This window comes from Marmota flaviventris, chromosome 18, assembly GCF_047511675.1.
Source record: "Marmota flaviventris isolate mMarFla1 chromosome 18, mMarFla1.hap1, whole genome shotgun sequence".
NCBI classification, from domain to species: domain Eukaryota; kingdom Metazoa; phylum Chordata; class Mammalia; order Rodentia; family Sciuridae; genus Marmota; species Marmota flaviventris.
The window spans coordinates 16909688-16922485 of record NC_092515.1 but is presented as its reverse complement, the minus strand read 5'-3'; the positions used below and the strand labels follow the sequence as shown (position 1 = coordinate 16922485).

Below are 12798 nucleotides of genomic sequence, written 5' to 3'. Positions count from 1 at the left end.
CTCACACTTGCTAGGCAAGCACTCTGCCACTGAGCTATAGCCCCAGCCCCTCAATCATATTTTAATTCAGTTTTTAATGGCACATATCAGTCAGAAGTGATCCAGTTTATTGGTACACTAGTTCACCTTCAACTCAAGCAAAATGTGAGCACCATGAGGGCAGGGATGGTTTTTAGCTGTGTTCACTGCCATGTCCCCAACTCACCAGCAGGCTTGACACAAGGTGCCAAGGGCTCTTTGGAACCAGGTACAGAACTCCCCAAATGACCCCTTTTCTGCTGATGTTGTTTTACTGACTGCAGAGATTTGAGCTGGGGGTGGCAGGGGCTGGGAACCCAGGGGGATAAGGGTTTGGGGCCCAGTCACCCGCAAGATTCAAGGGATCCCTAGAAGTGGGGAGAAGAATCTAGGTACTTGGGGAAAGCACTGCTCCTCCCCAGGCATGGGTGATAGGGCTGGGCCAAGCACATGTGTGATGGGCTCTCTTCTTCCATCTTGCATCTTCTGTCCCTTGACATTGTCCGTCCTGACCCTTAGGCACTGGGTGACTGGGTGTCCAGCTCAGGCTTGGCATCCAGTGTGGCAGGTGCAGGGTCTTGGGCAAGGACCACAGCTATGTCAGGCCCTCCACAGATGATGGTGAAGGTTTGGGATTCCTCAGATCCAGGCAGCTGAGCCATTCCAGGCAAAGAAGCAGTAGAGATGGGGAACAAAGGGGAGCAAGGGGTGAGGAGATTGAGGGACAGACAGAAATGGTGAGGACCAACGGACATCAGAGAAGGAGGGGTGTCAGGAAACAGAGTGAAATGTGATGGAAGACAGGGAAGCAGATGTGAAGCCAGAGACATTCATGGGAGAGAAAAGAAGTGTGGGAAAATAGGAGAGAGATGTGGAAGGACAGGGACATGGGGAGATGGATGTGTCGACAAGGACATTGATATGGGGGGCAAAGGCAGATGCAGAGAGACATGGGCAGACAGGGACACAGGATGAATGAGTAGGAAACAGGGATTGAATGGGGACAGGGGAGGCAGAGAGAGAGAGTCAGCCCAAGGCAGGCTCCATGGAGAGCTCCAGCCTGAGACTGAATTGTGACCCAGCCCCACTGTCCCTCTGGGTTCCAGGCCATAGCCTCAAAGCCCCCAGGGGCAGTCACACTGCAATTCCAGCTAGCTGCTATTACCTGAGAATATGAACCCTGCGCTGCAAGATCTACTGAGCCTTCAGGAAAGATTAAAAGTGATTTTAAAGCACTGTTGAGGCCAAACAAATTATATCTGGAGGTCATGTCCAACCCATTAGCTGTCTACCTGAGACACTTCAGCTCCTTTCTGAGCCCCCCTCCTCTTGTCTCCACAGCTCTGCCTGGATGCTTGTCCCATCCAGGTAGGATTCTGAGTGGGTGGGTGATAGGTTGAGGCCCTCAAGCTAAGCCCTAGTTTTTAAGCAGGGGACTGACATGGTCAAGCTTTGATTTTTCACTCTTCCCTCAACCAAAACAAAAAACAACCCAGTAGTAAAATGTATGGATAAAGAGCTTTAGAGAGAGTGTGGGAGACCATAGTAAAAGGGTTGTGAATTTAAGGGGCTGAGAAGGGAGCTTTCCAACAGGACAGCCGGGCTTCTTCCGGTGCTAGACATCTGATTTTGAGTCCTGGCTGCCTGACTTTGGGCAAGTTACTAGACTGTTCTATGCTGCAGCTTTTTCATCTGGCAAATGGGAACAACAAGAGTACCAAGATGGTAGTGAATTTTCAATAAGTTATTAAGTATGTGTCTGGCAGGAAGTGAGAACTTCCTAAATATTATTCATAAATGGAGCAGCCATTACTCAGCTCCAACCAATAGTTGCCAGATTGACATTTATTTTTCTTTTTTGCTGAGCTGGGGATGGAACCCAGGGCTTCCCGCATGCTAGGCAAGTGCTGTAAACACTGAGCCTCATCCCCAGCCCCAGATTCTTCCCCTGCCCAACCAGCAATTTGGAAACCTGAATGAAACATTGGGATTTTTAAACATAAATGAGGACACTGTGCAGGCCAGGCAAGACGCCCTGGACACCAGTCCCAAGCCCCTGCGCCACTCACCACGCGAAGCTGGCCCTGGTGCGCCCGAGCCTGCAGGCTCTCCGTGCGCAGCTGCAGCGCCAGCTGTTCCAGAGCCTGGAGCTGAGCCTGGTGCCGTTGGTGGCGCCGCTGCAGCCTCCGCACCCGCCGCTGCAGTGCTCCCAGCACCGCTCCCAGTCCCGCCCGTGGGTGCTGGGCAGAAACTCCAGTCCTCCGCCCTGCAGGAGCGGAGGGAAGGGGCAGGGGGGTCAGGAGCACGGTGGACGCAGCCTTGGCGCCGTCAGATGCAGGCCCCAGCACCACTACGTGCACTGGGCCAGAGGCTGCAACCATGGACTCCCGGGGGAGTCCTGCCTCCTGTGGCGGGGGAGGAGGAGGAGGAGGCGTGACTGGCTTCTGGGTACTTCGGGTCCTCCGCGGGCTCTGGAAGACAAGGCATAGGGTGGGGATGGCCCTTCAGGGCCAGACTCCAAGAGGCATTTCCTGGAGAGGTTAGGTCAGTCTCCAAGGGGGACTTCCCTGGGTAAGATGACTTCAGCCAGGAACTTCCTAAGGAGGGAAGGGCAGAGGGGCAGACCTGGGGAAGGACTTCGCTTAGAAAGGGAAGGCCAGGAACCAGACTCTAGGAATTGTGTCCCAGGTAGGGAAGGCTGGGGATCAGACTCCACTCATTGGACATCCCGCGCTCACCTTGGCTGGCGGCACCCGGGAGAAGATGGAGGGCACCGCGTCTGGCCGCAGGTAGCGCACGCCCCAGCGCCACTGGAAGCAGGAAGGTGTGAAGTGCTCACTGCACAAGTGCTGGTGGCAGCTGGGCACCCAGTGCTCCCGGCCCATGCATCGCAACCAGGCCTGGAGCCTGGGGCCGTCCTTCAGCGGGAACCTGCAGAGCGGTGGGATAGCAGGGTCAGCGCTACAGGTCCCCACCCACCCCACTCTGAGGGTACCTATCTATACCTGAGATCCCTGGGTTCTGAGTCTCTGTCGTCCATCCACGCTTTCTCTACCTCACTCGCTTCCCATATGTGGGCTCCACATCCAGCAACTCCCTCTCTCTCCTTCACGGAATCTCCCAGTTCTCCTGGGAGCAGCCTTCTTCCTGGTTTCCCTGCCCACCTCTACTCCCTACCCTCAGGTTACTTCACATGAACCTAAAGGAGTGGTCTATAAAAGCAAACATCTAGAGTAAGAGAGATCCTGCCATCAAGTGAAAATGCTTCTTCCCCAACCATATGGCATGTGAGTGGGGGTTACAGGTTGAGAGATTTAAGAAACACCACCCAAATGCAGGATGTGGACCTTGTTCACAAAAAAAAAAAAAAAAAAAAAAACCCAAAACATTCAATAAAAAGCCATTTCAAGACAACTGGAGAAAATAAAACAGAAATTGGGTATTAGGTAATTGTAAGAAATTAATTTTGCTAGATGTGATAATGTATCCTTCTAAAACAGGATTCTGGCCAGGCTTGGTGGTACACACCTGTGACCACAGCTACTCTGAGATCATAGCCTCTGAGGAGGCTGAGGTAGGAGCCTCAGCAACTTAGTAAGACCCTGTCTCAAAATTTAAAAATTTTAGCCAGGCTTGTTGGCAAATGCCTATAATCCCAGTGGCTTGGGAGGCTGAGACAGGAGGATCACAAGTTCAAAGCCAGCCTCAGCAAAAATGAGGTGCTAAGCAACTCAGTGAGACCCTGTCTCTAAATAAAATACAAAATAGGGCTAGAGATGTGGCTCAGTGGTCAAGTGCCCCTGAATTCAATCCTGGTACCGCCACCCTCCAATATATATATTTTTTTATTTTAAAAGGGGCTGGTGATGTAGGTCAGTGGGACATACTCACTTAACATCCCTGCTTTCCACTCCCAGCACTGCAATAAACAAATAAATACAAAATAAAAGTCTTCTGTTAGAAAAACATTCTGAAGTTTTCACAAGTAGAAGACCTGATGTCTGGGATTTACTTTAGGGTTTTTTGTTGTTGTTGTTGTTGTTATTGTTGTTGTTCTTGTTGTTTCTTTTTCAGGTGCTAGGGATCAAACCCAGGATGCCCTGTGTGCTACAAAAGTACTCTACCAGTTAGCTACATTCCCAGCCCTAGGATTTACTTTAAAATGAGGGGCAAAAAACTTCGAGGTGTGTGGGGCAGGGAAGTGAAAAAAGACCAGCAAAATATACTCTATTTTTTTGTGTATGTTTGAAAATAACCTTTAAAAATTTATAAGCAACTCAACAATAATAAAAACACAACTTAATTAAAAATGGGCAAAGGACTTGAACAGACATTTCTCCAAAGAAGATATACAAATGGACAACAAGCATATGAAAAGATGCCCAATATCACTAATAATTAGGAAAATGCAAATCAAAACTATTATGAATGTTACCCCCAACTATTGGAATGGCTACTGCAAAAACAATCAATCAATCAATCAATCAATAAACAAATAAATAAATAAATACAGAAAATGACAGAGGATGCGGAGAAACTAGATCCCTGTACACTGTTGGAAGCACAAAATGGTATAGCCATTATGGAAAACAACATGGCAGTTTCTCAAAAAATTAAAAATAGAATCACTTTATGATTCAGCAATCCACTTCTGGGTTATACCCAAAACAAATGAAAGCAGGGTCTTGTACACAATGTCCAAAGCAACTTAATTCACAAAGCCAAAAGGTGAACACGTCAACTGACAGGTGAATGGATAAACAAATGTGGCACATATTATACAATGGGATATTATTTAGCCTCAAAAAGGAAAGAAATTCTGACATATGGTGCGACATGGATGAACCTTGGGACCATTAGAAGAAATAAAATAAGCTAGTCACAAAGAAGAATACTGATGCTTTCACTTTTATGAGGTCTTTAGAGTGGTCAATTCACAGAGACAGACCCTGGTGGTCACCAGGGGCTGAGAGAAGGGGGAAATGGGTATTGCACAGTGGGAATAGAGAAATTCTATTTTTTTTCTAATTTACCAACCAAAAAGTTCTGGAGATTGGTTACAACAATAGGAATATACTTAACATTGCTGAACTGTACACTTAAAAATGGTTAAGATGGTATATCTTATATAATGTGTATTTTACTACAATTAAAAATAAAGTTTTAGCAGAGCACAGTGGCACACACCTATAATTCCCATAGCTCAGGAGGCTGAAGTAGGAAGATCACAAGTTCAGAGCCATCCTTAGCAACTTAGCAAGGCCCTAAGCAACTTAGAAAGACCTTGTCTCAAAAATAAAAAATAAAAAGAGCTGGGGATGGAGCTCAGTGGTTAAGAACCCCTGGGTTCAATCCCTGATACCAAATAAATAAATAAAAGGTTAAAAACATTTTAGCAAGGGCCAGGGGTGTGCTCAGTGGTAGAGCACTTGCTTAGCATGCCTGAGGCCCTGGGTTCAAGAACCAGCACCATGAAACAAAAACAAAACATTTTAGATAGCTGCTGCAGTATATTGAGCTCCACAGAGACAGCACCAGGGAATATGAGAGTCACACATGCACTAGGTAACTCTGTGCCTTGCTGAGAAAAAGTACTAAACATGGACAAAAAAGATCCTAAGAGGCCAAGAGCAGAATAGCCTCACATGCACTCTTTGTGTGAACTTGAACTTGATAGGAGGAACAGAAGAAGCCCCCAGAGTGTTATTCTAAAAGTGCTCAGGGAAGTAGAAGACAATGTCTGCTAAAGAGAAAAGGAAATCTGAAGACATGGCAAAGGCTTCAAGGACCATTATGAAAGGCAAATGAAAACCTCCCTCCCTCCTAAAGGGAAAATAAAAAAGAAGTCCAAGGATCCCAATTCATCCCAGAGGCCTCCTTCCATCTTCTTGTTCTATTCTGAGTATCACCCAAAAATCAAAGGAAAATATCCCAGCCTGACCATTAGTGATGTTGCAAAGAAACTGGGAGAGATGTGGACTTAACGCTGTTGCAGATGACAATAGAGAAAAAATATGGAAAAAAAATTATTACTGCCTATCAAGTTAAAGGAAAACCTGATACAGCAAAAAACAGCATTGTCAAAGCTGGAAAAAGTAAGAAAAAGGAAGAGGAGGGAGATGAAGAGTAAAGGAGCAGGAGGAGGAAGATGATTCTAGTGCAATTTTTTTCTTGTCTATAAATCATTGAATTCCCCCTGTATACAACTCACTCCTTTTAAAGAAAAAAATTAAACTGCAAGTCTGTGTAAGATTTGTTTTTAAAAAGTATTCAGTGTCTTTTGGTATAATTAACACACAAACAAATATGCCTTTAGAGAGCTCTGTCCTTGTGGCATTTTTTTTTATATATACCTTTATTTTATTTATTTGTGTGTATGTGGTGCTGAGGATCAAACCTAGGGCCCGACACATGCTAGGCAAGCGCTCTACCACTGAGCAACAACCCCAGCCCCTTGTGGTATTTTTCAATAGCTACTCACCCAGCCTAGTACAGTGTGGGTTGCAGACCGGCATGGAAACTTAAAGCAGGTTCTTGTAGTGCACAGAACAAATTAGTTATACATGCAGAGAGTAGTTTTTCCATCTTCAATTGGGTCTAATGCAGCCAAATAATTATTCTGTTAAATGAGTACTGCTCTATAATTGCCAAAAAAAAAGTTATAGCTGTTTTGTTGACATTCTGAATGCTTCTAAATTCATTTTTAATTAAAAGAAATGTTTTTAAAAATGAACTAAATAAGAGCTTTCCCAGTGGGTGAAGATTATCTGATCAGACACCATCTAAAGGACCCCACTGCTCCTGTTTCCTGGTGCTATTTGTCCCCAGCAACTGTTCTTGCCCTCTTAAGATAGTAATACACTCTCTAGTCAGACCTGGGCTCAAGGCTATCCACAATAAAGACCTCATTTTCCAGCCCCATTTGCAGCCAAGGAGGCCACATGACTAAGCTCTGGCTAGTCTGTTCTGTAGCAGCTGCCAGGAACTGTGAGACATTAAATGTTTATCTTAAGCTGCTGAATTTGTGGATGTTTTGTTATATAGCATTAGATAACTAAAATGTTCATTCATGTACATGAATCTGCATGATGTTTTTCATATCTATGACATTACTTAATAGTTTTCTTAAGATTAACCAACATTAGCTGGTTACAGTGGCACACATACCTGTAATCCCAGTAGCTCAGGAGGCTGAGGCAGGAGAATCACAAGTTCAAAGCCAACCTCAGCAACTTAGCAAGTCCCTAAGTGAGTCCCTGTCTCAAAATAAAAAAGGTCTTGGGAAGGAACCCTGGGTTTAATCCCTGGTTTAAAAAAAAAAGAATAATTAACTAAAATTAGGTATTAAATATACTTAAAAGATACCACAATACACTACAATTGAAAATGGAAAACCAGTATCAATAACATAAACAGGGGCTGGGTCTGTAACTCAGTGGCAGAGCACTTGCCTGGCATATGTGAGGCACTGGGTTCAATCCTTTGCACCACAAAAATAAAGACATTTGTCCATCTACAACTACAAAAAAAATTTAAAAGAAAATGTTTTAAAAAAACATAAACAGAAGCTAGCCATAAAAAAAATCAGAGTGTACAACAAGCATCTTGAAAAATTGTGCTCTAGGGGCTGGGGTTGTGGCTCAGTGGTAGAGCGCTTGCCTAGCACGTGTGGGGCACTGGGTTCCATCTTCAGCGTGACATAAAAATATAAATAAAAAAATAAAGTTATAAAAAAAGTCAGTTGCTTTTTAAAGAAAAAGAAGGAGGGAAGGGAGGAATGGAAGGAGGGAGGGAGGTTACCTTTAGGGAGTGGATGGATGGAATGGATAGAGATAGAGGGGGTGCAAGACTTCTTAGACAAAAGGCAGAGAAGGAGGGACAGCTGGATGAAACCACTGAGAGAAGAGCTGTGGCTCCCAAAGGGCAGAACCCAGGGCACATAGCCATCGAGTATGGATCCCTTCAGCCTCTTCTGGGATCCACATATACCCATCCCAGCCCCATTCTTCCTGGACACTGCATGAGACCTAATGTAGCAGCACTTCCATCCCCACCCGCTCCCCAGCAGGGACTGGCAACTGACTACTGTAATATCCATTCTCTTCTTTTTCCTTAAAAACAAAACTCCAACTTTGAGGCTATAACCTGTCCTGCTAAAAGACTCCATTTCCCAGACAAATCTGCAATTGGGCGGTGGGAGGGGGGAATCATGTGGTGTGGGACATCTTCCAGATGCCTAACACAGAAAAAGGATGCTCAAATACAATAAGAGTAGCTCACTGGGCAAAGAAGGAAAGCGAATTATCTCAGGAAGCCTTTCCCTAATTTGGTCTGGTTTTTATTCTCTCTTGTTCCTCTGGATAGCAACATTTTTAAAAAAATCATTTATATGTGATGTTCAGAATCGAATCCAGTGCCTCATGCATGCTAGGCAAGTGCTCTACCACTGAGCCACCACCCCAGCCTCATGGAGAGCAACATTAATATTGAGCAATATTCATCTCTAAAAACCCACTGAAGGGCTGGGGATGTGACTCAGTGGTGGAGTGCTTGCTTAGTATGTATAAATGTGAGAGGCCCCAGACACACACAAAAAAAACACTAACGCTAAGTGGACAGCAAGTGTTTGCTTTTTCATTGACTATTTTGGTTTTGCTGGTTATCTTGTCTAGAGCATAGGGTGGCATATGCTGCCAGATCTTTTCTTCTTTATTTAACTCAAGATTTCTGCAGGGTGGTTAAATGTATAGTTAATATGCTACATTTCCCAGCCTCTTTTTGTAGTTGGGGGTGACCAATGATGAAGAAACCACCACTGGATGGGGTTTCTGGGAAGGCCTTGTAAAGGGGGATGACTCAGTTTAGTTTTTGCTCTTCCTTTCCCTTTTCTTCCTTCCAGGAATGGTAGGGCATATGGCTGGAGCATTGGCAGCCATTTTGGATAGAAGCCACATGTTAAGAACGAGAAAACAAAGAAGACCCTCATCTCTGAAGACTATGGGGCTGCCATCCCAGTGCTGGTCTTCCAACCTCCATACTTGTTTTATGTGAGGAAACATATTGTTTAAAACTTTGCTGCCTCTCCCCACAAGAAGATTATACATCTCAGCTCCATGGACAGGTGGCTTCCCATATACTTGCTTTGGCCAAAAGAATGTAAGTGAAAAGTGACACGGACCACTTCTAAATATAAAATTTACCAGAAGCCACTGGATTGTTCTCTATACTTTCTCTTTTCTTTCTCCTACAAACCAGCAATATTCCAAGTAGGGACAGTTCCCTCCATCTGAATCTTCAATTAAGGCACTATAGAGCAGGCCCACAAATGACATGCAAAGAACATAGCATGAGCAAAGAATAAATCTTTGTTATAGTAAGCTGTGGAGACGGGGAGTTTGCTACTGCAACATAACTACCATGCCAATTCCTATGGCCCTCATAATTTGTTTAAGCCACTATTATTTCAGGATTTTGTTACTGCCAGTCAGATGCAATTCCTAACTGATAGCCCCCCATTAGTGATGACTGTCACTTGTCTATGAAAGGGCCTAAATCAGAGCTAATGAATGTTCTCTTTGGCTGCCAGGCAGGCTCTCAAATTTTCTGTTAGCCACTTCCCTCAATATTTCACCTTGTTTCCCACCTGGTACCCATCCTTCTCCTGAATCTCTTCAGGAAATGCTCCTTCTCTTCACTTTTAGCTAAATGGTTTCTGTGAGACTAACTTAGGTTGGGCCTTAAGGTGGATATGGACCAGACAGTGTGAAGAACAGCCTGAAAGTCATTGGTGGGTACCAATGAAGACATGAACTAATTTTTAAAGCAATCTTGCTGCTATGTACAGTTGTCATCCTTATTCTCATTAATATTATTATTACTTACGAAACACTAGAACAGTGCCTGGCATATGGAGTGCTACCCAAATTTGCTGCTGTTGTTGTTGTAAGGAAGGCCACAGTGGAAACAGGAAGACCAGCAAGCAGCTATCTCAGTCTCTCATTAAGAGAAAAGATGAATGGGCCAAATATGGTGGCACATCCCATAATCTCAGCAATTTAGGGAGCTGAGGGAGGAGGATCACAAGTTCAAGGCCAGCCTGGATAACAGTGAGACCCTGTCTCAAAATATAAACAAAAAAGGGCTGGTCTCAATCCCCAGTACAAGAAAAGAAAGAAAGAAAGGAAGGAAGGAAGGGAGAGAGAGAAAAGGATCATGAATAACTTCTGGGTTGTATATGCAGTTCTTTAATGTTTGATCCCTCCCCTTCCATGAGTCTGTCATGGCAGGAACAGATTAGCTGGGGTCATAGATTGGATACAACAGGGTCTTGCCTGCTTCTCCACAAGACACTCAAAACAGTTACTGAATTAATAAGCAGTGCCAGAGTGACATATTTTAAAAAGCAAATCTGGATGATTTAAGTTTGAAGACTCCTCTGCTCTCCTCTACTCTATACCGAAGTCCCTCAGAGGAGAAATGGGACATGGAATGCTGGTTTCCTGGAGACTCCATTTGAAATCCAATAATCAAAACCTATCAAACAAATATCTACTGGACATCCACTATGTGTCAGAAACAGTTCTAGAGTCTGGGGACACAACAGGAAACAAGGCAGACAAAATTCCCTGGCTTTAAAGAGCTTAGTGACATTCTAATGAGAAAGACAATGAATAAATACCTAAAATATGTGATATGATAGATAATGATGTATTTAAAGGGAAATTAAAGTAGGAAGCAGACAGGGAGGGTTATGTGTATTGGAAGGCAATCACAATTTTACATAGGGTGGTGGTCATAAAGGCAAGAACTTTTCATAGGGAATAACTGGCATAGGCAAAGGCCCTGGAGCAGCAATGCAGCCCTGGCATGCTAAATGAACATGGAGTAGGCAGTTGTCACTGAAGCAGAGTGAGAGGCAGGAAGGAGGAGATGAGGTTATACAGGTAGTGGGGAACCAGCTCTTGTAGGATTTTGTAAGCCTGCTTTTTTACTCCATCAGACCTCATCTTGTTTTTTATAGTAAGGTGTGGGCCAGGGGAGGGATCAGAGTAGAAGAGGGCCCTGAACTGGGCTGGGGTTGTGGCTCAGCGGTACAGCGCTCACCTTGCACATGTGCGGCCCTGGGTTCGATCCTCAGCACCACATAAAAATGAATAAATAAAATGAAGGTATTGTGTCCAACTACAACTAAAAAACAAATATTAAAAAAAAGAAGAGGGCCCTGAACTGATTTAGGTCTAGGTTCCCTCTGGCTGTAGATGGAAGAGACTTGGTGCCAGCAGGGGTGAGAGTAGGGAGACCAGTGAAGAGACTATTAATAGAGTCAAGTTGAAGGAGGGAGTTAGACAAGATCAGATTCTGGATAGATTCTTAAGGGAGAGCCAACAGGATTTGCATATGGACAGGATGAAGAACATGTTCCAGCCCACTTAGGCTAAGATGACCAGACAAACCTGTACTCATTTACTATAGCAAAGAGGGAGTTTGCACACCAGAGAGTCTTGCCAAACAAAGGAAAACATAACATATCTGGGTTTAGGGGAAGAGTGAAATTCAGGTGAAATATAAATGAAGCAGTGTTTAGATAGGTTCAAAGCAAATCAGAACTCTGTGTAAAGGGATCAATATTAGGTCTGGATTGCAAAGTGGGACTAGGTCCCGTCTCCTTGGAAGCACTAAAATTTAGATAGCTGTGGAATATTTGGTCTGGATATCCCTTTTCTGAAGCTTTGAACCTGGGCTATAAATTGAGACCGCTTTTCTCCGTTTCCCCCCCCCCCCCCGGGGTGTTGGGGATCCAACCCAGGGCCCTGAGCTACAATCTCCAGTTCTCCCTGCTATTTTTCTGTGTTGAGGTGACTTAGCTCCTCCAGAATTAGCTATTAAGATAGGAAAGACTGTGAAAGGTTTAGGGAGATAAGATAAGAAGCTCAGCTTCAGATATATTGAGGTTGAGATGCCTCTAATGAGTGGAGATGAAGAATGGACATTTTAAGTTATAGAACCCCACCTTTCCTTACATCACCGTCTCCCTTTTCTACTCGTTCAGTGCATTACCTGTGTCTACCTCTGCTGTTTCGCCCATTTTCACCTTCCTACACCCCTCCTGCAAGACCAGATGCCAAAAACAGCTGCATTTCTCCTTGGGCCCCGCCCCTTCCAGGCCCCGCCCCCGAAAGCCCCGCCCCGCGCTTGCGCTCACTTGTAGAAGCTCACAGGGCGGTTGTCTGATCCCAGTTGGCCCGCAGTGTTAGAGCAGTTCGGAGCCCTGCAGTACTTGGGCATGGCTGTCCAACCCGGTTGCTTTTTGCTCGGTCACAGGCCCCACTTTACTCCTCGCCGGGAGCAGCCGATTCCCGCCCCTCCCGAGCACTCTCCTCCTGCCTCACGTGACATCCTCGGTGTCATGTGACAGGGGTGTGCTGAGCCGGCTTGCATACCAGGTGTCCCTCCGCGTTACCACTGCTACACCCTGGTCACATGGTTGGTGAGGAAACGCAAGTATGTCTACGCAAAACCGGTTCTACGCCGCTCTAACCTTCATCACATGTTTAGGGAAAGGCGGCGTCTTAGGGTTTCTGAGCCTGTGCCAACTGAGTCCTCTGGGCCGGCAGGCTCTTTCCGCTCCACCCTAAACCAACATCGGGCGACTGCCATAGCCCGGATAGTCGTCCCGGTGGCAGCAAAAAGCAAAGGAGAGGGCTATGGCCTTAGCCTAGTAAAAGTTAATCACTGTACATTCCAAAGAATGAGAAAAACAGTCTGAACGAGAAGCCCCAA

The 12798-nt window shown here is 45.2% G+C and overlaps 1 protein-coding gene across 3 annotated transcripts; it reads right to left on the bottom strand.

The window, feature by feature from the left end:
• Positions 1–86: 86 nt before the first annotated feature.
• Thap8 (THAP domain containing 8) lies at positions 87–12752 on the bottom strand. 3 transcript variants are annotated; one of them, XM_027941331.3, is made up of 4 exons: positions 12221–12752; positions 2757–2949; positions 2088–2489; positions 87–671 (listed from the first exon to the last, which is right to left on the bottom strand). In XM_027941331.3, the coding sequence occupies exons 1-4, from the start codon at positions 12301–12303 to the stop codon at positions 534–536; spliced, it is 816 nt and encodes a 271-aa protein (XP_027797132.2). In that variant the 5' UTR covers positions 12304–12752; the 3' UTR covers positions 87–533. The 3 variants fall into 3 exon arrangements, with proteins under 3 accessions (XP_027797132.2, XP_027797133.2, XP_027797134.2); XM_027941332.2 differs by lacking the exon at positions 12221–12752 and adding an exon at positions 12076–12165; XM_027941333.2 differs by lacking the exon at positions 12221–12752 and adding an exon at positions 3910–3934.
• Positions 12753–12798: the final 46 nt, after the last annotated feature.